Source organism: Trichoderma harzianum, assembly GCF_003025095.1.
Source record: "Trichoderma harzianum CBS 226.95 unplaced genomic scaffold M431scaffold_7, whole genome shotgun sequence".
In the NCBI taxonomy this organism is placed as follows: Eukaryota; Fungi; Ascomycota; class Sordariomycetes; order Hypocreales; family Hypocreaceae; genus Trichoderma; species Trichoderma harzianum.
Window position 1 is genome coordinate 753,743 of NW_020209255.1, and position 21,497 is coordinate 775,239.

The following is a 21,497-nucleotide window of genomic DNA, read 5'->3' on the forward strand; positions in this document are numbered from 1 at the left end:
TGATTGATGCATTTTTCTCTCTTTTAATTCACCACATGAATCGCTGTAGTCTTCCTTCGTCAAGGATCGTTCCATCTTCAGCCTTCCAAACATACGGCTTGGTGAGGAATATGTATCCAGTGACGAGATTAATGGCAATGAACCAAGTCGTCTCGAGAATAAGTCTCACATCGTAAAAGCGACAAAAAGTCACAAACTTGCCCCATATGGTCGTTGGAGTGACACCATCAAACAAACTATTCGACGCAGTTTGGTGATCGTGCAACCGCCAAGCGGGGACGAGGAGCCTCCAGATGACCCAAGGAATGATAAAGTAGCGGGGTTCGACAAGTGGTGCTGTGATAAGTGACAGGGCGGTGGCTATTAGGAAGATGAGTCCTGTGGATGTCGATACAGGCTCTGTTGAGAATAGGAGAGGATCCTGAAGAAATTGCTGTTGTAATTCTTTCTGTGTTTGTGCTTGCGCGTCTTGAGATTCACCTTTAGTGATTTTGTGAGTGGGTTCTGCTTTCATAAATGGGTCGCAGCTAAAAGGCGATGGGCGAGATGAGTGATAGTACGCTGAGCAATCGTCTTTGTGAGAACCAGAGATCCAGTTCGTACAGCCGGATAGAGTGCCCCAGACAAACCAGCGGCTGAGTGTATAAGGAAGAATGAGAAAGTAGCGGATCCAAGGTGCGCGGCGGATGGTGTATCTGAAGACGTAAAACATGTAGTGGCGGTTGTCGGCGAGAGTGAATGGGTGAATGATGGTGTTGAAGCGGACGATGAGGGTGGACAAAATAAAGGTTGCGATGAGGTATAGTGGCCAAAGCAGACGATTATTGAAGATAGCGCTGATGAATTTCAGCGGGAGTGACGGCGCGGGTTGAGAGGTCGAGTTTGAAGAGGTGTCTGATGTTTCTGTGCTTGGCTTCGGAGATGTAGAACCTGATCTGAAGAAACTTCGCAAGACATCTACCCCTAACACGACATATGGGACGAAGAGTGGGAGCGAGAAGAAGCCGAAAAACGCCCAGATATAGAGCATCTGTGGGAGATGGATGGTAGCAACGTGGTTAGACTTGTCGCCGAGGACAACACCGCCGTTCCATGCTACGAATCCTGCAAAGGCAGCCAAGACGGTGACATAGGGCCATATTTGCCTTGCAACTCGGATGGGGTTGCAGAGGGCGGCTATTATGAGACTCACGGCGGTGAATAACATGTCTGGTTCAATGAATTAGCGACCAAGTACAAAATCTAGCATATCTTTCTCTCACCTTCGGGATATGCCATGTGGAGTGGCAAGTCATGCACATGTCCAACCGACCACCTCTTGATGAAGAACAACAACTGCTCCGATAACGTCGTCATAGATGGCTGAGCGACAGACTTTGGTCGCAGACTCTTAACGGAGTGCACAGCTTCTAGCCCTCCCATGAAGACGACGACCCAGAAAACATTTGTCTGCCTCATGGTGAGAGTCCATAATCCAAGGCTAATAGTGACGATATCGCTTAGGAACGAGCTGTGATCCCGCCCAACTCGGTGCAAATGATTCAGAAATGCCACAAGCACAACAGCGGTGGAAATAACATCCGTGTAGTAAAGACCCGAAAAGAAGAAGAGTAGAGGGAACAATGCGATATTAAAGGCTGTGTGCATGGCATATTGAGATACGGCGTTGATGCTGACGGATGAATGCGCTTGATGCAGACGTGCTTCGATTTCTTTCCGACATAGCAAGGCGATGTAACTGAGGACGATGACGCCGATTGCATTGGTGGCTCTCAATGTCTTGGGATCACATGCGTACGAGGAGATGAGGCCGCTGCTTTTTGCTGCTTGTGGGATCAAGATTGATAACCAGTACCTATACGTAACCAGCCAAGTTAGAGGTTATCCCTCGATTTAAGATTGAGGGCTCGGCCACTTACAGTCCTGGAGGGGTCGTGATTTTATCGTCCCATTCTAAGAATTTTCCTTCGCAATATTTCTGAGCCTGAGGAATATGAAATACTTCATCCTATTTATGCATCATCAGCATACTGCCACAGACGTGTTTGTTCGTTTGCAGACTCACTAGATACGGCTCAGGAACTATTTCAGAAACCACGCCCAACCAGAGAAACGTCGCTGCTGCAAGCAAAACGGTGAATAAAAGGCCCAGTCCCCCAGAACTACTGCTATTACCCCTAAAAAGAAGAATATGAAGAATAACAGCAACTGGCACAGCGCCGGCTGCCCATGTTGCGAATTGGAACTTTGCTGCAATGGTAAGGGCATCAGGGGCGTTTGAAGCCATGCTGGCAGATGAGTGTCTTCAACCGGCTAGATAAAATTAGAAAGAAAGGGCAGAAGTGCACATCTGCATGATATAACGGTGGCAATTATAACGAGTGTGTCATTTTATTGTATGAAATTTCACAGGCTCAGGCGTGTCGTGTTGTTGAAGGGCAGAGAGGTCGAAATGAGATGAGCTGTCAAGATGAACGAGAAGCGGACAGTATGGATAGTACGAAGAGCACTGTAATGGGATCAACTGAGAGACGAAGTACAGCACGAGCACGCTGATTATCTTGATTCTCAACAGATCTAAACCAATTTTACGGAAAAGAATTATTTGTAGTATACATCAGATTACCCAATTTCACAAAGCAAAGCATGGTTACAGAGGTAGATAGGTGTGGTTTAGGAAAAGTCTATTGTGTATCTCTTATACAAAGGCAAGCTGCGCAAAGCCTTGTTACAATTTTACAAACACCATCCAGCAAATGCATTTAGAAGGGCTATCACAATTAGTAATCGAGCTTTTGCAAAATTCATAAGGGAGAGCTTACGTTGTCGGCAGGGTGAACCTCCTGCTTCTCCCAGAAGCCGCCAACGAAGGGGATTTTCTAGGCCATTGTGAGTATACATCTTCTTCCTGCTAGGAGCAAGCACTTACTACGAGGATGTCAGAACGGACACGGGGCAGGCTGGAGGCGAAGAGCATCAGAGCAACGCCGAGACCACCGCCGATGGTGGCAGCTCGGAAGCCACTATCGACCTGTTAGCAAATTGGAAGACTCTATATATACGCGCGAAAGAGCTGAATTCCGGATGCAACGTCGAACAGACGGGCAGTCTCGAGAATTTTGCGATATTCCGTAGCAAGTTTAGCGATGTGATGGGATTTGAGGGCATCTCTCCATCACACCTCTTCATCACACCATTACCCCTCCAGTCGCATGCAAGGTTCGACACCTCCTTGTAGCTTTCCCCAGACTTCCCCAAGTAGAAGAAAGAAAGAAATAAGAGAGACACTTACTATCGGGTGGCAGTCTGGACGGAGATGCCGCGGTAGTTGGGCTGGAAAGCGTACCTTTTGCGAATGTCAGCTCATACACATACCAAAACTATCACAAGCTGCCACAGCCGGAAAGCTTTTCTCAGGAGCCCTCCCCTCTCCAACCATGCACTCCCCCAAATCGCAAAATCTTCCACCGTCAAGATGATATAGTTCGAACGTACTTGGGGCCGTAGGCGCTCTTGAATTCCGCAGCGCGGAAGGGAGTCTATTTCGCAGTCAAAAAGTTAGCTCTTGCTTTTTACCCACCGCATTTCTTCAACCCGGCTGAAGAGCAAACTTCTACCCAGTGAGACAGTCTGAGAACGTACCTGAGAAACCATCCTGACTTGTTCTGGCAGCGGGAACCGCGTGTATCGATCAATTGCTCGTCAATTCGTCGTCGAAAAGTGCCGTCACTCAAAAGTTGCGCGAGTTTGTTCGATTTGCCGGCGATTCTCGGCCAGGATTTTGGCCTGAGGCTATGACTAAGCACATCTCGAATTTGCTTTGGGCCAATCGTATGATCGAACTTAGAAAGGGGCCCCACACCAGCTTTTTGTTATCGAGGCCAAACGTGCCTCGTTTCCGGTTCAATCAATCAGCCTTGTCATTCTGATCTTTCAACCTTTGTTTACTTTTGCGGTTCTGTCATTTTGCAGCCTCACCGAATCGAGTCGAGGAGCTGGGCTGAACACAACCATGGACACATATATTGACGGCCGGTTTGAGCGCCTGGAAAAAGCTCTTGCGACTCTGATTGACTCGGTCACGAAATACCATCCTTCGGCTATTCAGGCAGAGGAGCTCAAGGCTGCAGACAATGAGCTCTGCAAGGGGCTCGAGCAAGGTATGCGACCACATGCATCTAGCATCCATCCAACAGCATACAAGAAGAAACCGCTAATGCAGCTCCTCAGTTGAAATACATCAGAACAACCACCTCAAGATTCTGCAGCTTCGCCAGCTCTCCGCGTCTCTCGACGCCCAGATCCGCGAGACCCTCACCTGCCTCGCAACGACGCGCAAAGACATCGTCAACACCCAAGTCACAATCTACCCCACCGAACCAAACTTTCCGATCGTCTACGAAGAGCTTCTCGGCCATGCCCGTCGCATCAGCAAGACGTCTATGCCGCCCGCCGCTATTCTGAATGCCATGGCCGCCACTCAAGAGAGCCAAACTCCGCTTCCCGACTCTCAGGCTCAATCTGCCATGACGCCTTCTGCACAGACTCCGAATCCTATGCAAAGTCCTGCTCCTACAAATGGCACTATCGAGCAATCCGCCCAGCAAGCACAGGCTGCATTGCACACCACTCTCCCCGACCAGATGACGCAGTTCCTCAACCCTCTATCGGGACAACTCTTCTTTCCCTGGCCGTTGGAAGACAAGATTCGCTCTGGTGCGCTCGCATCGAACCAGATTCTCCTGGAGCAAGGCATCGACCCCAGAGGCTACGACCCTGTCGCAGAGGAAGATCGGAAACGCAAGGAAGAGGAGGAGCGCAAAGAGAAGGAAGAAAAGGAGAAACAAGAGCGTGTGGAGCGCGAGAAGGAGGCGGAGCGTCAACGCCAAGAGAGGCAGCGACAGATCGAAAAGCAGCAGGCCGAATGGCGAAGAGCAAGCATGGCTGTCGGCGCCTCTGGGGAGGCAGCTGTTGCCGCTCCTCCGAGTGCAAAGGCGGAGAAGAAGCAGTTCCAGTTTACTAACCTGGATGATTTGGATAATGACGACGATGAGGACTAGTTGTCTCGTGCAGCTGAATGAGCATTTGATAATAGCAATAGCGAGTTATTTGGAACATTGGGCTCAATACAGAGAAGCATTTAACAAGACCTTTAATAGACACATTTTGTTCATAACATTACACAAGGTCAATCCTAGTCGTACCAGCTGATTCAGTAATAGCCCCTAGGGAGAAAAAAAAAAGAATGATTCTATCCAGGTAGTCAAATTGATCTTGAAATAAGTCGAAAAAAGTCTTCAATTAAACATGTCTATCCCGCATTGCTCTTTTCCGCCCAGCCCAATCTCATCCTCTCCATATTTGCTTGTACCAAACAAAAAAAAAAGAAAAATCGTTGCCTTTAAATGTGCAAAACTAGAAGAATCGCTGTTTTTTTCTTACCCTCCCTTCTCGTCACAGTGATACCGCCGTACACACCATGGTCGTACATGTACTTTACAAGTTTGCTAGATATATTCGAAGTTGCCCCCTTTTTTTCTCAGCTGCGATGGTGTCAAACTGAAACACATCGCCGCCACGCATTGTAACCACACACTCCTTTTTGCTTTAGTCAATCTTAATGGAAGAGTAAATCTTTCTTACGAACCACCAGGAGGCGAAGTAGCCGATGGTGCCTGGTTTCAAAGTTAGACATTGTAGCCATGAGAACAGGGATGATGGTTGACAACTTACCGGAAAGGATAAAGAAGAGGAAGGAAATCAGGGCGCTGTAGCCAATGTACAGGACTGTTCCCGCAAGGCCGCCAAGCTTGACCTTGGTGACCAGATAGAGGAGGCAGTTGAGGAAGACGTAGCCACCGCTCATGCCCGCAGCCAGGAAAGATCTCCACTGCCAGTTGTAGTTCTCGGCACACAGGAGGAAATATGTCATCAGGATGGTGACTGCACCGCAGACGGCAATCATAAGGCCGTAGCAGAGGAACAGGAAACCAAACATGTAGTAGATGCGGCTGAACCAGATGGAGCTCATGATAAAGTAAAGCTCGACAAAGATGGCGCCAAAGGGCAAGAGGCCAACAATGAGCATGCTGGGGATGGGCTGGAGGTAGGTGGTGACGGGGGGAATCTGGCGTGGGATCTGGTTGGTGCGGACGGGATTTTCGATTTGGACAGCCTTGAAGCCGAGCCAAGAGCCAGCAAATGAGAGAGGAATGGAGATGACGAACCAGATTCCGACGATGACCAGCATGGTGGTGAAGGGCACGGCGCCGGAAGACTCTTTGGCCCAGAGGAATAGATCCAGAAGGAAGAAAGCAATGAAGACAATACCGGGGACCAGCAGAGGAGTCAAAACAATGTTGAGCTTCCACTGCTCGCCCTGCATGGCCTTGTACGTTCTAGCCGAGGTGTATCCTCCAACGATGCCGAGAACAGTGTAGAGAATGATCATGATGGTGCCCAGAGATCCACGGTTAGAAGGCGACAAGAAACCCAACAGCGCAAAAACAATGGTAAATCCAGTCATGACGAAGAGCTGGGCTCCATTGCCCAAAAGGATGGAAAGTAGAAGCGGGCGTGATGGGGTTCGGAAGACATCGCCGTGGACCAGCTTCCAGCCAGAATCTTCCTGGACACCATCTTCCAGCATCGAGGTACCGCTCAGGTCGTCCAGGTTGATCTGGTCGAGGCGATTGTATCGCGCAATGTCCTTCTTCAGAGTTCGGATCAAAATGGACATGACGGTGAGAACAAGGATGACGACGATGATGGCGGTGTCAACGAGCCAGAACCAGTGGATCTTGGGGTCAAAGACGTGCAGATACTTGTCCCAACGGGTAGCCCAGGCGGTAGGCGACTTTACCCAGTAGACGCTGTAGCTGAACTTTACCTCCTGAGGACCAGAGCCCTTAGCAAAGACGAGGTTCGGGTGGTTGTCGCCACAGTCGGCCTCCCCTTCGTACTTTTTAGAGGTGGGCTGAACAACGACACCGACAACTCGAAGCTGGTTCTCGTTCCCGCTGACTTCGTGGTACTCGACCCAAATCTCGTAGTGGTTGTTAAAGAGAATGTTGCCCGATTCATCGTCCTGTCCTAGCAAGAACCCGGGGCTGTAGAATGTCGTTCCCGTCAGCTGGTCCTGAATCTGCTGGCCTGCAGGAAGACCGTCGACAAGCCAATTCAGGCTGTAACCCTGCTCAATCCTCGTCGACACAAAATCCACCGACTTCTCCTGGTATTTCACCGAGCAGAGCGACTTGCATGTTTCGTTCTTGCCCATCTTGAGTTCGAAGGCGGACGTCATTATCCTGTCGCCAAACAGGATGCTGCCCAGACTCTCCGACACATACTTTGGCCCGCCCTCTGGCTTGCAGAATTGAAAGGCCGGATGGTAGTAATCGTACGAGACGACCGAGTGTAATCGAGCATCTTGCGGCGCCGCTACGGGCTTGATGCTGTTGACGTATAGCGGGACATTTTCGTTGGGCTTGTATGTGGTAGGGGCCACTCCGGGGAGGTAGAAGGCAGAGGCCAGCGGCGCGAGCAGAGTCGCTAGAAGCGCCGTGGGCGCACTATTTCGTAGATACATTGTTTGAGGGTTATGTTATGGCTGTATCATACCACACAGGTCGTCGAGGTCGAAGATGGTGAGGTGTTCGTTTCGCAGCGCAATCGTATGGTAGGTTAGATTACGGCCCCGGTGCGCAGACCAATTCGGGGGGGTTAGCGGATGGAGAGTGACGCAGCCAGGCGTACTCCAGGGGTTCTGGTTCGGTCGCAATTGACGTCAAAGAGCGATAACGAAGTGAAGCTTGTTCGAGTGAAGCAGCAATCGACGATCCAGTAATGCCGCAGGTCTGGAGCTGCAGATTGTCGAGTCCGAATTTGAAGTCGGGAGGCGCAGCTTCAGGAGCTTGTACGGACTGTATTCGCGTCCGGAGTTGCTGCAGCCAGCTGTTCAATGTCCATCCACCCACTGTAGCATTCTGCTTAGTCAGATGCGGTCACTGTGAATGCCGCTTCCGCTTCTATATCTAGTTGTGCCCACTTGCCGTCTTGGGGCGGGTATAGCCCGAGCTACGCCTAAAAGTGCCAGTGACAGCTGTGAACTAACGAGTTTGAGGATGCATATACGAAGTTGCATCGTATTAATTACTGCTAGGCTGAGGAACACGAGGTACGAGGTATTATTCCGCGAATTGAAGATACAGAAGCAGAAGATAGTAAAGCAGAATGATGCTGCTGACGATAAGGGACATGAGCTGATTTGGTCTTTGGGCAGTGTGATTAGGTGCAGTTGTGTCCACTTACATGAATTGAGTCGGCCAGCGTTTTAACCATCCTTCTACCATAATTGTTAAGCTTAACAGGGCATCAATGTTGCGGTCAATGATCCTATGGCCATTACGCAATTCAACGTAATAGCGACTAAATTCGATCAATCCTTGGATATTTCCTAGGCAGAAGTCGACAATCTTGCCAACTTGCTCAGCGCTCAAGAGAGATGCCTAGTTCACGTGACTGCGTGTTTGGCTGGTGTTTCTATCGCGCATCTCTGAGACTAACCGCCAGACTAGGTTCAATAGGCACGTCGATTCACCCCGCCATCGCATTCACGCATGGCGAAAACATCGCCATGATCGATTTGCTGCTGCTGCGATAATCATGGCCGTACAAACCAGCGACGATGAGTTTGGCTACGACTTTGAAACCGATGACGAGGAGCTTCTCATCCAACTTGCTTCCACTCACTCGCCGCCGCTCAAGTCGACGGATGATGTAAATCGAGCTGTCGTCCCAGCTTCGAGCTTTGCCAAGAAGACAACTTCAAGCTTCGAGGCTTTGGGGGAGGTCACATCGTCTCAGAAATATGTCTACCGCAGCTATGCGTCACCATCAAATGGCTTTGCTATAAAAGAAGAGATAACCGCATCGACATCAATGACAGACGAGAAAAGCATCTCATTTCCTCCCTCTGTCAGTGCAGCCGTCGCATATCCCGATCGTGAGTACATACCAGATTCGCCAATCTCACTTTGACAAGCGGCTAAACCTAGATATAGTAACCACTGCTCTGCAAGCAATTAAACCCATCCAGTCACCACCGCTTACAGAAATCAGCGACGATGATGAGCTTGAATTCGAGGATGACCGATCCCCATTAAAGAGGTTTCGCTCATTTCCAAAGAGGCCGCTAACAGTAAGCGACCTGACGGCTGGAGCATGGTGTGAGCTTCAGTACTGGTATACACTTACACGACTACCTGGTGGACGGAAAACTCGAACACCAGCCATGCAAAAAGGCTCCAAAGTCCATAAGAAGCTTGAAGACGAGGTTCATACGACGGTCAAGGTTGAGATTCTAAACAAGGAAGACGGCTTTGGGCTGAGATTATGGAACCTGGTCCAAGGACTGAGAACATTGCGAGATACGGGTTTGACAAGGGAGCTGGAGGTTTGGGGCATGGTGGACGGCAATCTGGTCAACGGTGTCATTGATGATCTCAGCTACGATAACCCCAATCCAGAATTTGAGGAGGAGCTCTCCAGCCAGGGATCTCAACCCAGTCAAAGCCAGTCAATGATATCAGACTACTTTGGAGGTCTCAAACCTGGCAAGCCAAAGGACAACAACCGCCAGATTTTCCTTGCGGATGTCAAAACACGGGGCACTACGAAACCTGTATCGTCCGCAACCGCTCGGCCTGCAAAGATTCAGTTACTGCTATACCATCGCTTTCTATCCAACATGGCTGCTGGAGAGCTGGACTTCTTCAAAGTGTTTAGGCGATACGGTCTAGATGCAGATGAGTGCTTCTCGGACACATTCATGTCGCAAATCGGCGAGCTCCACGACGAAATCTTCTTCGACACCCCCACTAGTTCGGCAGAAGAATACGAGCAGTTCAAAAGGAACGCTGCAAAAGGGAAAGCCGCTCAAAACGACAACTCCACTGGTATCCCCGAATCGTCCCCCGGCGTGCCAGACCTCCTCAAATACGGATCTCTCCGCGAGCTCGTCACTCTCGTCGAGGACGAGATTCGGCTTACTTTCCCGCGCGGCGCGGAGTCAATTGGCTCTATACTGCGTGTGCAGTACGTCTTTCGGGATGACGGCCGCGAACTTGCGAGGATTGATTTCCCTGCTTCGGCGGAGACTTTGGATACGTATCTCGCTGGGGACATGAGCTGGTGGCGCGGCGAGAGGAAACCAAAGGGCGTGACGATTGAGGAGGCGTTCAAGTGCACGTCGTGCGAGTTCGCGCCGAGCTGCAAATGGAGGCGCAACATGGATGATGAGCGAGTAAAGAGCGCTCAGGAGAGAGTTAACAAGGGGAAGAAGGTAATTGAGACACGATTCTAATGTTTGCACGGAGTTTTGTTCTTTGTCGGGCATATTATCTGATTTCGTTACGATTCACGATGCAGCAGCGGAGCGTTTCATGGGGTGGTCCCTTTGTCATTCACCATATATCATATCATCTCACATGTTAGCATAACATTTCTAGGACATGGATATTTTACTCCTCTTCAACACAATGCGATTTATTACCTCCACCACCTTCTTCTCTACCTTTCAAAAAAAGAACAAAGAATTAAAATGCTCTACTACTTACTACCTCTTCACTTTCGCCTCATGAATATAAGACATCTCAACCATACATGAATTCATTCATTCGCCACCACAAATAAAACTATCGCTCAATCTCAATTCTCCACGCCACGCTTTTAGGGAAACAGAAAAATGTAATACCCAAAAGTTTTGGAAAAACATACGAGTCCAAAAAAAGGCTCTCCTCGCAGTGAAATAATAAAATAAATAAAAAAGAAGTATTTCGTCCGCCATCAATAAATGAATGCCTTCTTTTCTCAAAGGATGAAATTCAAGCTTGCAGCTTCTTAATCTTGTTCCCGCCGCCCGATGATGCGGAGCTGGAAGAAAAGGACCTCTCTCGAAAAGAACCCTACTTCTTTAGGCCTAGAAAATTCCTTCTCTTCTTCTCCTTGTGTGCTTTGCCGTCATCATACGAGCTGTTTGAGGTTGTCGGCCTGTGCCCGCTGGAGTTGATGTGCATATTCGCCATGGCTTGCGTTGGCACGGCACCGCCGCTGGGAGTCGGTCGACTGGGAAGGCCACCCGGGCGAGCCACTGGTTGATGTGCAGCAGCGCCAGGTCGAGGAGCTCCGGCCTGCTGTTGTGGCGGTCGAGCCTGGACTGGTGGTGGCGGTGGTGCTGGACGCTCGAAAAGATGTGCGGGCGCGTGTCTCTTGCGCTCAATGGGAAGATCCAGCTGTCGTTTGTCGCGGCTCAAATCTCCAATTTGGCGGAGGAAGAGCTGGGGCGTAAGCATGTGCGAAGTTGCCAAGATAATATCACGGCTTCGCTCGTTGCCAAGCTCGTAGCATGTCCTGCTTTCACTGTATGTAGCGCCACCAGCCATAAAGACAATCAGCCTCTGGCGGTTTTCGGGAGGTCGTCGGCCGGCCGCTGCCCAGTTTGGCCGTCCAGCGGCACGAAGTGACCCTGCCTGAGCTGCAAGCATATCCTCGTTCGGATCCAGCGGTGGCTTGACGTATGGGAAGAGAGTTTGATCCAGAGTTCCTTTGGTCAGTCCGTCCAGCACCTGCTTCAGGACAGGCTCAAAGCGGGAAAGAGTATAATCGTCCTCGTCTTGAGAATTCTTATTATCAGGGGGGAATAGCGGAGGAATTGCCTGCCGTTGCTCCTTCAGCTGCTTAATGGGTCTCCCGCCAATGTGTTCCAGGTTGATAATAGTCTCCGTATCTTGAATGGGGAGACCTGAATGGGCGAGAAGTTTTTTGACATCATCCAAAATCATACCGTCACGGTACAGCGCATAGAGGGTAATCAGTCGGAGTCGGTCCCCAGGAGATACTGCGTCGTCATCCAGCAATCGAGCGACCGAGTCCAGAATATTTTTCGGCTTCTTGTAGTCCTCATCCAATCCGGTGGCCAGCGTCTGCTCAATGGCCGCAGTGTCGGACAGTTTATGGTGTTGGAATTTGTTCATGCACTCCTGGGCCATGGTGAGATGCAAAGAATAAGCTTCCTTCATCTCCTGGAACTGAGGCAACCCAGCCATCATGTCTCGGATGGCGCTCAGACTCGTCGTGTCGGTATTTTCCCTAGTGAAATGGGGATTCTGATCCAAAAACTTTTGGAAATCGCCCATGAGCTTGTCAATCGTGTCCTTCATGTGGCGATGGCGGTTTTCGACCCAAATCTTGTCCTTTTCTTGAAGCTCCATGTCCTTCTCCTGTGCATCTGGCGTCCCTTCGTTGATTACCGTATGGAAAGTAACCTTGTCGCCGTCCTTGATGGGAAGCAGATCGTGCGCCATGGCTTGATAGGTGAACTCGTGTACTAACGGAGCCATAAGGTCCATCGATCGGTCTGTAATAAGAAGCGTCGACTGTGGCCTGGTCGACGGAGGCGGAAAGTTGGAGTCCCATTGGGCATAGCCATCCAGTTCTTCTTGTACGAATCTCGCTAGGTGGGTGCACAAGACGGAAGCCTCGTGGAAGGCATTTTTCGGCCGGTAGTATCTCACCTTTGGATACTCTCCGAGAGTGATGCATATCCCGGCAATCTGACCACATCATCAGCATTCTCGTTCTATACTAACAAAAGAAAAAAGAAAAATCCATGGCTAGTCCAAGCTTACTCTTTGCGCAAGGAGCTGCATATGCTTGGGGACAATGGCATTACACGCCGGGTGATACAGCATCGGGAAGCTCCAGGGATCTCGGAACGTCACCAAATGTGATTCTCGAGGGTAAAAGTCGACAAACAGCGTCCGAGAGCTCGCGCGCAGCTGGCGCACGCCGGGGAACTCGTCGATTTTTCTTCGCAGGGCCGGGTCTAGCAGGTTCGTCCATACCAGAAACCCTCTTCGGTAGCGCCGGAGCTCGAAGTCGGCCAGGAGGCATTCGACAATGTGCGGTTCGGGGCTGAGGAGGTAGATGGCGTCCATCTCGGGGTTAGACTCGCGACGAGCTTCGATCAGCTCGATGGCTGCGGAGATCGTGTCAGTAGAGGGTCTCGCAATCGGAGATAGAGAAGCTGAGGCTGACTAGCAATATTGTTGTTGAGGATGTCGTCTGACTTGACAACATTGTCGACAATCTTCTTGGAGGTCTCGTCGACTATCAAACATTTCCACTGGGAGTGGTCAGAATCGCTGTCGGTCGGTAGGGGATAAACAGGGGCAGGCGGTCTCGTACATCGTTTTGGGTGATGTTCTTGATTTCTTGCAGGATAACTATAACATGTGTCAGCAATGCGATAAATTCAAACTCCCCGAGCATGAGATTATGGCCCATACCATTGTGCTGCTCTTCAAAGACGGACAACCCCATTGTGACGGAGTTCAACGGAGCTGTCCCGTCAGGCGGTGATGGACAAAGTCAACGACAGGCGGAAAAGACGAGGGAAATAGGCGGAAGATCGGCTTGCGACAATGAACTCGACTACAGTTGATAGATTCTCTTGGTAGCGCAGAGATCAGAGGCGTGAGCAACAGCTGGAAGCTCGAGTGCGGTCGAGGCTGAGGGAAGGCCAAGTTTGTTTTGTGAAGCATCACCAAAGCTGAAAGGAAGGTCGGGTTTTGGCGGGGTTGGTGCGCACAGGCTGAAACTCCGGGCGACCCCAGGCTGCTTCAGGCTCGACCATTAGTGCCTGGCCCCTAACTTTAGCGCTAGCGGTGGCTGGTTGGAGTGCCGCGGGGCGATGAGGTCACTAGGAGGCTTTACTGAAGAACATCCACTGGAGGTTATTCCCTTTAGCGACTTCAAGGGTCTCAGAGCTCGATATGGAATGGATGGAATCATGCCACACCTCGTGCCGGGGGCGTGGATATGGATACAGGCATGCACGGGCATAGCAAAACATCACACGACCATGCTGGAACTCGGTTTCCTCCAACCACATCTGTATCCAGGCCATCTGCAGTCTATTATTCGTCTCTTTGTGCTCTTTGTCCTTCTCATAAGCCATCCTCACCTCCATTCCCCCTGAGATACTTCTCCACATCCACCCGTCCATAGATCTCAGCCTGCAGCCTCTCCCCTTTTCTTCTCTCCTTGTCCGCCAGAGCGCGCATTTCCTTGCCTGTCAGGGCCCGAGGCTTCTCTTGAACCGCTTGCTTTGGCTGCGTACGAGTAGCCCCGATTCCCAGCGTGTCCTCTTTCCGGGCTACCTTGATCGGAAACCGGGAGCCCTCGCCTTCTCGGCCCAGGCCAAGGCGGGAATCGGGGTCCCAGCCCTGAGATTCCAGGGCTCGCAAACCCATGCGCGATCGATCTAGTGCAGATGGCGGATGGGAGTGTTCCAGACTGACTTGATGGGCAAGCGAAGCCTCGTGTTGCTGCAGCGTCGTGGTGATGGGAAGAGAGCAGACGGGACATGTGGGAGGTTCCGGCTCTTTTTCAGCAGCGTCCTCAGTCTGGTCGTCCTTTTCATCGCTAGTGCCTTCAGGTTTTGACGATGAATCCCTAGAGCTGCCGCCTAGGACTATGCTGGCGTAGACATCTCCGATAGAGGCGGTTTCTTTGCCCAGATTCTTGATCGTGTTGCTTGCGTCTGCGTCTGTGGCTTTGACAAACTCAATCTTCTTGCGCTTCAGCCCAGCGCCAAACGGGCGTTTGTGATGCAGCGGAATGTCTTCATCGTCAGAGTCATCCCTCTCACGCCGCATGACCATGTATTGAGAGACGAAGAAGAAGAAAAGATGAATCGTGATCCTGCATTACAACATGGCAAAGTTGAGGTTTACATGTAAGAGTTGAAGAGTCGAAGTTAGGCAACACTAAATGCTCCGTAGCAAGAAAAGTGATTATGTAATGCCCGCTCACCACCAAATATCGGAGAAGCTTCAATCTTCTTTTGACGAATTTTTGTTCATTATGATTAGCTCTAGTAGATACATGTCTAATTATTTGGTACTGCTTTTATCGCAGAATGCAGAAATTCTATGTATACAAAATACCTGAAGTGTATAACTCCATCATGCTAGGGAGACAGATACGCCCCGAGTCTGTTTCAAACGTTAGTAAATGCCTATACGAGAACGAGAATGTAGAGAATAGATTCAGACTTACCCGATAATCACATAACATGCACACATTAATCCGCCCTTCAGGCCGCTGGATCGCAGCGGGCCACTAACTCCCTCACCAAGAATCAAAAAGTTCACCAACAAAACAGATCCAAAGAGAGTGGCAATCTCAAAGAGATTGAATGTCAGCATCAGCGGACGATCCATGATCCAGCCCGCAATGACCGTCAATGGAGTCACGCAGAGCGCAATTTGGATCGATGAGCCAACAGAAACTGCCAGCGCAAGTCCCATGTTGTCTCTCGCAGCAACGACAACAACAGTTGCGTACTCGGCGACGTTGCCGACGATGGGCATGATGATGAGACCAATGAGGGACTCAGACAAATGGCCCTGGCGAATCACATCGTCAATGGCGCTGGCTAGAAACTCGGCCGAGACGGACATGAAGGTCGAGGTCAGGATCAGCATCACGTAGGAAATGACGCGGTCCGTCTTGGGTCCGAACGAGACATGTCTCGGTTTGGCAACGATGCGGTCGAGATTGACGTGGCTGTCGCGGAGGATCTGCCTGGTCGTAAGGTACGGTGCCATCAGCTCCGTGCGGTCTCCTCCCTCTGATGTTTCGCTCATCGCTCCCCGGCTCGAGCCTAGCGATAATGAGCGAGCTCTTGTCTTGCCCCGTCTGGACGAGTGAAACAGACCTTCGCCAGCTTCCTCCTTGGGCTCTCCATTCTCCAGATAATCCTCGTTATCCAATTCGCCATCATTGGGGTCTAATCCATCCAAGCTGTCTCGTTCGCCCTCCTTGAGAGGCGCATGTTCCGATGTGGGGCTGACATCAACAAATCGAACGGTTCGGGGGGCTGCCTGAGAGCCATTGAGCGCGTCTGAAGAGAGAGGCATAGGTCGAAGAGGAACGTGATCCTGGCCGTCGAATAGAGTGGCATCATCGTTTTCTTCGTCTTGGGGTACAGCTTCGACATCGTGAGGAGGGGTTCGGGTTTTGATTTCGTGAAAGAAGTATAGGATGTAAATTAGCAGAATCATGACGGCAGATATTCTGCTCATCTTGAGACTCATGCCTTCTGCGCCATCGGTTCCCTTGAAAGTGTGGTCGAAAGCAGTCTATAAGAGAGGTTGGGGATCAGTACGCATACTCTGACGTAGCGGCAGGAAGGCGACAGCTTACAGGCATCAGAAAGGTAAACACCGACACAAAGAGGAGGGATCCGAGAAGCTGTGTGCCAGCGGCATCATGCAAAAATTCCTGATCAGGAAGCTTCGTCGTAAGGAGCGCAGAGCCGAGAATCAGAAGCAGATTCACAAGGATAGATCCGAGGATCGACGCCTGGACGACGCGGATCTGGTCATTCTTAAGGGCGACACTGGGCGGGTTAGTATGACGGGCAAGTATAATGACGAGCCCTATCGACGGGATCTTCGTTGCTCGCGTGAGGCTAGTTCGACTTACATACTACAAGCAGATGACTCAGGTTAGCTTGGAGGGGCAAAGAGGGAGGAAGCCGGAACACATCAAGCTTCAAGGAAGGGAACAGCAAGGTGCCCGAACTCACAATAAGATCAGCTCGACGAGGTTGCCGAGGCTGATGTTGAGGATGGCGCCAATGGTGTCGCCGGCATCGCTGGCAATCTTCTCCGTGACATCCGTGAGTAGGGACGATAAAGGCACAATAGCGAGAGCGTTGAAGATGAAGATGAGGGTTGAATTGATGTTGAGAAAATAGGCCACATAGCCGATGGGCACAAAGACAAGCAAGACGTTAAGCCATGAGGTGCACAGGACCGATCGCACAATATCCACAATCAGAGCCATCTAGCTATCGGACCAGGCTCTGCCGCTCCAGCCAGGCCGCGGTCTTGTCGAGGATTCAAACAAAAGATACGAGCTATTCGTACTACCAGACTTTTATCTACGTCGGGTCGTACGAGGTGGGTTGTATGGATAAGCACGTGTGGAATCTGTCTGTACCGTGGAGCAGACGTAGAATAAAATGGATAGTAATAAAAGTAAAGTGTCGCGGCGTGTTTCAATAATGGAAGAGAAGAATGATAAAAAAGGAAAAAGAGCGGCGAAAAAGGTCAAACTGCGTCAGGCGCACGCGACCGCTTGTGGGAAAGCAGAAGCGGCGAAAACTCACGATGAAGAGGGATAACGAGACTGGGGGCAGCCCATCGTCATGCTGGCGAAGAGAAGAAAAAACGAAGAAGCTGGTCATATGCATAGGGGGGGAAAAGAAGAGGAAACAGGGGCTAAATGAAGCCCACGACAAAGGCCCACCTCTTTTGAACGGGGATCCGGGACCTGGCGCCACTTTATTCGGGGGAAGGCCAAGGGTTTGCAGGGCAAGGAATTCCCAATGGGCGGCATCGTGAGATTTCGGCTTTTCGGGGCAGTTAGAGTAGAGGAACTGGAGGCAAAAGGCAAAACAAATCTCTCACGCTGAGAGGCTGCTGACGGATGACGGAGGGAGCCGATGATGTCGATGAGGAGAAAAAGGCTAAATGCAAAAAGTGAAAATATCGAGAGCAAAAGAGTAACCACAGTAGAGAGAAGAATAGGAGAGACGCGCTTCAGTTCGCTCATTTCGTTGGAGTGCGGTTGATGAGACTACTGCAACTTTTCAGCGGCTAGCTGGTGAATGAGGCTCCAGTCCCGGCATTGCAGCTGTGAGGCTAGCTAGAATTGGGCAAAGTTGCAAGTCAGCGCATTGTTACCGTTCAATCTACTCCGTACAAGTTGCTGCTGCAAACCCCCGTTACAGGGATGTGAAGTAGGGGGTGTATGTGTGTCTACGTGCGTATCGGAATAGTATCAGTAGTAGCAGTATTGAACGATGACGATGTAGCTGAGAGATAGCTGAGTTTTGGTGGTGGTGATGCATCAAGCCCTCAATTGGCCCCTTTTAGAAGGGAATGATGGATCACTGCCTCTTTAGGATATCCCTCAATCCGTCTCCAGAGTAATAAACGCATTCATGACGAAACAAACTGAGCCATATACTCACTTTTACACTTCTTACAGCAAAACTCTCAAGCTGCCCTTTGCAAAGGATCCGGCATGTTAATCACAAAAGGGTATCGGTGCGGCCTCCCGCGGGATTAAGCCAGCCAGTGGGATTCAACAGAGATGAAGGCAGAAAAAAGCCGCTCCCGTGCATGCCATTACGTGGGCGATGGGGTGTCCCAATTTTAGCGGCCTACAAATCCCCGAGGGCAATCCAATTTGCTGCGAAATGGCTGCCGGTTCTAAATATCTTGGCGCCGCAGTTTAGCGGTGACGAGAAGATGCGCATAAGGCATTGGCGGAGAACCGGTGTGTTGAACAGGCCCGGGATTGCGAGGCCTTTTGGTGGTGTTTCCATGCAATTGATGTTGAGGAGATGAAACTACATGTAGGTACATACACGAGCTGTTGCCAAACAAGAGACGGCCAATTACATAACATGCACTCAATCATCTAATGCCCACCAACCTATCGTTTGTCTTCATTGCGGTCCTCTTCAGTAGGCGCCTTGGAACATTACACAATACGTCGTATCTGTAATCATCCGTGCACCCATTTTCAGGGGCCTGCAGTTCTTCTCCACACGTGCTGGTCTTTTCTTGGAGATCGGCCCAGGACCCTGCACTTGGGGCTACAAGCGAGATCTCTAGCCACGTAAGTCTACCGTACCTGGCCTGGCATGTAAGGATCAATGTCCCGCAATGTGTCGATAACATACAGCTTCTTGTACATGATAATGTTGGAAGATAAACACGGCACTGGCTGAAGGAGTACAGCAATGTTCTACTCTTACTCACTCCATAGCAGAGCAGAAACAGATCACCACTCTAGTCTCCCTTAAAATACTTGAAGCTCAGCTCTCTGCATGCCAGCAACACCAAATACTCTCCATCAGTAGTTTCCTGCAATGATGTGAACGATAAAAAAGCTTATATTATAACAATTTGACACGAGGAACATATACTCATTGCATTGTTTCCTAGAAGTACTAGATATACTAGCTGCATTTATAATTAACCTTAAGCTGTAGGGTACGTATGGGTTTGTTACGTTACCACCTAGATTGACTATGTCTGGCGGTACCTGTTCATCATGAACTGAAGATATCTGTATGACCAAAACCGAGCCATGCGGTATCAGAAAGGAAACCTTTTATTTCTTCTACTTATTTTCTTGTGAGGCCATGTGGCTACTTTGGGCTCGGATCGTCACGCGTAGTGTGGGAAGGCAATTTTCAAAGCTGCTTGGCTCTATCTGCTTGCACGTATAACCCTACCTACTCCGTACAACTTTATCATTGTATATACATGCACCGGGTTATATCTGGATCAAGGGCGTCTTCACGAACCACGCGAACCGCGCAGCAAATTGAGCAAATGAGTCTTTGTACAACAAGGAGCAGCGGAAACGTCACACATGCCTTATGTAGGTACGCGAACTGAGGCCTTGTAGCAGAGACGAGCCAACCCGACAGTGACACACATATGTGTTGCCAGAGTCTCGCGTTGTTGGAAGATAAATATCCCGCCCTCTATGAGTTTCCTTCTCATCAAGCAATTACATTCTGATATTCCCCAATATACCTGCCGAATATGTCAGGAATCGAAATCATTAGCGTCGTAGCTGCCGCTGAGCAATTTGCCGAAGTCGTCTTCAAGACGATCAAACTGGTCAAATCTGTCGCAGACCAAATTCAAGATGGTCCGGGCCATATACAGCAAAATATTAAACGTCTCCAAAGCCTCGCATCGCTTGCTAAAGAAATACAAAATACAAAGTCTTTGCAAACAGAAGACATTGGTAAAATATTGACTCGGTGCGAATGTCATGTGCAATCGCTACAAGATCTCCTGCAAAAGATCTCATTTAACTGCCATGATTCGGTTCAAAAGAAGACATGGCGAGCTATCGCTGGCTTGAAACAAGAAGTAAATGTTTCAAAGCTCTTCGACAACCTGGATCATGAGTATAACTCACTCAACACCCATATTAATCTGTGAGTAAACAGCGTCTAGTGCTCAACATATTAGCTTCTAACCTATACCATTAGTCGCATTCTAGCAATGGCTGAAAATATACAAACCGGATATGATTCCATTGATACCAAACTCAACACAATTGCACAAGCAGCTAATCCAAGCCCCGATTCTCTAAAATGTCTGCAGGCTCTGTTCATCACGGACCCTGCAACTGATCGTGCCAAACTTATTAACTCCAAGGGAGAGCTTGTACAAGGCACTTGCGACTGGATTGCTCAGAAGAAAGAGTTCATCAAATGGAGGGCTTCTGACGGTGGGCTGCTCTGGATATCAGGTGGCCCTGGCCTTGGAAAAACCATGTTATCGATTTACCTTATAACGTATCTCTCGAGTTGTTTTCTCTCTATCGACGATGGGAAAACCCACTATTCAACTTACTTTTTCTGTGATGCCAACGACAATACGCGCAACAGCGCTGTTGCTATCATTAGGGGAATACTCTTCCAACTTCTGGAGCAGAAAAAGGAACTTATCGGACATATACTCTCCAGCTATGAAGTACAAAGGGAGCAGCTATTTTCTCAGAATTCATTTGAAACGGTTTGGAAATTCTTTCTCACAATGGTGAATGACCTCGGAGACTCGCAGGCGACATGTATCATTGACGGTCTGGATGAGTGTGAGCCAACCTCACTGGAGCTCCTGCTTTAAAAATCTCAAGAAAATCACAAGCACGTCGCCTAGGCTCAAAATACTTGTGTTGAGTCGAGAGTATCCTCAAATTTTTGAAGCATCACTTGGTCAATTTCCAAGAATTCGCCTTGATCCAGATGCAAAAAACGAGGTCAATCGCGGGCTTGAGCAGTATATCTCAACGCGTGTTGCAGAGTTGTCTGAAAGTAAGCAATATACAACTCAGCTAGCGAATCATGTTAGAGAATGTCTGATGGAAAAGTCCGCTGGCACATATCTGTGGGTAAGCTTCACTGTGAAAGATCTTCAAACCATGGAAATGTCTGAAGTGGAAGAGAGCTTGAACCAATTCCCTCGGGGACTTGATGCTCTTTATGAAAGAATCCTTCAACAAATCGAAAGCACACAGAGAGGCCTAATATTGGATATCCTCCGGTGGTGCACATTTGCAGTTCGGCCGCTCTCGCTCAGCGAACTTGCTACCACTTTAGGGATCAAGCAAACCGGGCTGTTTGATAGCGTCACAGTCTTACGAGGAAAACTCGCGTACTGCGGCCATTTCCTAAACATCACAGACGATACCGTAACTTTGGTTCACCACAGCGCACACGATTTTTTAACGCGCCAAATTCCAAGCCCTGAGGCGATGCCTTGGTTTTCATTGTCTAATGTTGAATTGGAGCAATCAAAACTGTCATCTGGATGTATTTCCTATTTCTA

The 21,497-nt window shown here is 49.7% G+C and overlaps 10 protein-coding genes across 10 annotated transcripts; 3 read left to right on the forward strand and 7 right to left on the reverse strand.

Moving 5' to 3' along the window:
* Positions 1-28: 28 nt before the first annotated feature.
* Positions 29-2,287, reverse strand: M431DRAFT_86515 (glycosyltransferase family 59 protein; the record flags this gene model as incomplete). Its single annotated transcript, XM_024923688.1, has 4 exons — positions 29-1,209; positions 1,263-1,855; positions 1,920-2,008; positions 2,066-2,287. The coding sequence occupies 4 exons, from the start codon at positions 2,285-2,287 to the stop codon at positions 29-31; spliced, it is 2,085 nt and encodes a 694-aa protein (XP_024773475.1).
* Positions 2,288-2,625: 338 nt separating this feature from the next.
* M431DRAFT_17265 (hypothetical protein) lies at positions 2,626-3,746 on the reverse strand. The gene is made up of 6 exons (XM_024913039.1): positions 3,643-3,746; positions 3,496-3,539; positions 3,293-3,346; positions 2,930-3,023; positions 2,823-2,879; positions 2,626-2,771 (listed from the first exon to the last, which is right to left on the reverse strand). Exons 1-6 carry the CDS (start codon positions 3,652-3,654, stop codon positions 2,763-2,765), a joined length of 270 nt encoding a protein of 89 aa, XP_024773476.1. The 5' UTR covers positions 3,655-3,746; the 3' UTR covers positions 2,626-2,762.
* Positions 3,747-3,926: 180 nt separating this feature from the next.
* Positions 3,927-5,275, forward strand: M431DRAFT_144551 (hypothetical protein). Its single transcript, XM_024912679.1, has 2 exons — positions 3,927-4,160; positions 4,231-5,275. The coding sequence occupies exons 1-2, from the start codon at positions 4,013-4,015 to the stop codon at positions 5,058-5,060; spliced, it is 978 nt and encodes a 325-aa protein (XP_024773477.1). The 5' UTR covers positions 3,927-4,012; the 3' UTR covers positions 5,061-5,275.
* Positions 5,276-5,348: 73 nt separating this feature from the next.
* Positions 5,349-7,933, reverse strand: M431DRAFT_117253 (hypothetical protein). Its single transcript, XM_024911994.1, has 2 exons — positions 5,734-7,933; positions 5,349-5,675 (listed from the first exon to the last, which is right to left on the reverse strand). The coding sequence occupies exons 1-2, from the start codon at positions 7,586-7,588 to the stop codon at positions 5,608-5,610; spliced, it is 1,923 nt and encodes a 640-aa protein (XP_024773478.1). The 5' UTR covers positions 7,589-7,933; the 3' UTR covers positions 5,349-5,607.
* Positions 7,934-8,473: 540 nt separating this feature from the next.
* M431DRAFT_444461 (hypothetical protein) lies at positions 8,474-10,664 on the forward strand. The gene is made up of 3 exons (XM_024915227.1): positions 8,474-8,522; positions 8,577-9,004; positions 9,063-10,664. Exons 2-3 carry the CDS (start codon positions 8,665-8,667, stop codon positions 10,361-10,363), a joined length of 1,641 nt encoding a protein of 546 aa, XP_024773479.1. The 5' UTR covers positions 8,474-8,522; positions 8,577-8,664; the 3' UTR covers positions 10,364-10,664.
* On the reverse strand, positions 10,664-13,126 carry M431DRAFT_444379 (hypothetical protein). Its single transcript, XM_024915224.1, has 2 exons — positions 12,687-13,126; positions 10,664-12,611 (listed from the first exon to the last, which is right to left on the reverse strand). The coding sequence occupies exons 1-2, from the start codon at positions 12,993-12,995 to the stop codon at positions 10,965-10,967; spliced, it is 1,956 nt and encodes a 651-aa protein (XP_024773480.1). The 5' UTR covers positions 12,996-13,126; the 3' UTR covers positions 10,664-10,964.
* Positions 13,127-13,936: 810 nt separating this feature from the next.
* On the reverse strand, positions 13,937-14,796 carry M431DRAFT_508868 (hypothetical protein). Its single transcript, XM_024919185.1, has one exon. It carries the CDS (start codon positions 14,721-14,723, stop codon positions 14,007-14,009), a length of 717 nt encoding a protein of 238 aa, XP_024773481.1. The 5' UTR covers positions 14,724-14,796; the 3' UTR covers positions 13,937-14,006.
* Positions 14,797-15,031: 235 nt separating this feature from the next.
* M431DRAFT_495761 (hypothetical protein) lies at positions 15,032-16,914 on the reverse strand (the record flags this gene model as incomplete). The annotated part of the gene is made up of 4 exons (XM_024917407.1): positions 15,032-15,056; positions 15,121-16,205; positions 16,270-16,465; positions 16,655-16,914. 4 exons carry the CDS (start codon positions 16,912-16,914, stop codon positions 15,032-15,034), a joined length of 1,566 nt encoding a protein of 521 aa, XP_024773482.1.
* Positions 16,915-17,224: 310 nt separating this feature from the next.
* M431DRAFT_444457 (hypothetical protein) lies at positions 17,225-17,854 on the reverse strand. Its single transcript, XM_024915226.1, has one exon. The coding sequence runs from the start codon at positions 17,683-17,685 to the stop codon at positions 17,314-17,316; it is 372 nt and encodes a 123-aa protein (XP_024773483.1). The 5' UTR covers positions 17,686-17,854; the 3' UTR covers positions 17,225-17,313.
* A 1,843-nt stretch (positions 17,855-19,697) lies between these two features.
* Positions 19,698-20,795, forward strand: M431DRAFT_6092 (hypothetical protein; the record flags this gene model as incomplete). Its single annotated transcript, XM_024921572.1, has 2 exons — positions 19,698-20,101; positions 20,156-20,795. The coding sequence occupies 2 exons, from the start codon at positions 19,698-19,700 to the stop codon at positions 20,793-20,795; spliced, it is 1,044 nt and encodes a 347-aa protein (XP_024773484.1).
* Between the last annotated feature and the right edge of the window lie 702 nt (positions 20,796-21,497).

Bases quoted from the DNA above. Each gene is read 5' to 3' on its own strand.
- M431DRAFT_444379 (XM_024915224.1), bottom strand. From the start codon at position 12,995: ATGGACGCCATCTACCTCCTCAGCCCCGAACCGCACATTGTCGAATGC. The intron at 12,612-12,686 runs GTAAGCTTGGAC...TGATGTGGTCAG, and splicing joins TGCAGCTCCTTGCGCAAAGA to ATTGCCGGGATATGCATCAC.
- M431DRAFT_144551 (XM_024912679.1), top strand. From the start codon at position 4,013: ATGGACACATATATTGACGGCCGGTTTGAGCGCCTGGAAAAAGCTCTT. The intron at 4,161-4,230 runs GTATGCGACCAC...GCAGCTCCTCAG, and splicing joins CTGCAAGGGGCTCGAGCAAG to TTGAAATACATCAGAACAAC.
- M431DRAFT_508868 (XM_024919185.1), bottom strand. From the start codon at position 14,723: ATGGTCATGCGGCGTGAGAGGGATGACTCTGACGATGAAGACATTCCG.
- M431DRAFT_17265 (XM_024913039.1), bottom strand. The intron at 3,347-3,495 runs GTACGTTCGAAC...CATTCGCAAAAG, and splicing joins AAGAGCGCCTACGGCCCCAA to GTACGCTTTCCAGCCCAACT. The intron at 2,880-2,929 runs GTAAGTGCTTGC...ACAATGGCCTAG, and splicing joins TCCGTTCTGACATCCTCGTA to AAAATCCCCTTCGTTGGCGG.
- M431DRAFT_444461 (XM_024915227.1), top strand. From the start codon at position 8,665: ATGGCCGTACAAACCAGCGACGATGAGTTTGGCTACGACTTTGAAACC. The intron at 9,005-9,062 runs GTGAGTACATAC...ACCTAGATATAG, and splicing joins AGCCGTCGCATATCCCGATC to TAACCACTGCTCTGCAAGCA.
- M431DRAFT_444457 (XM_024915226.1), bottom strand. From the start codon at position 17,685: ATGAGCGAACTGAAGCGCGTCTCTCCTATTCTTCTCTCTACTGTGGTT.
- M431DRAFT_117253 (XM_024911994.1), bottom strand. From the start codon at position 7,588: ATGTATCTACGAAATAGTGCGCCCACGGCGCTTCTAGCGACTCTGCTC. The intron at 5,676-5,733 runs GTAAGTTGTCAA...CTTTGAAACCAG, and splicing joins CCTCTTCTTTATCCTTTCCG to GCACCATCGGCTACTTCGCC.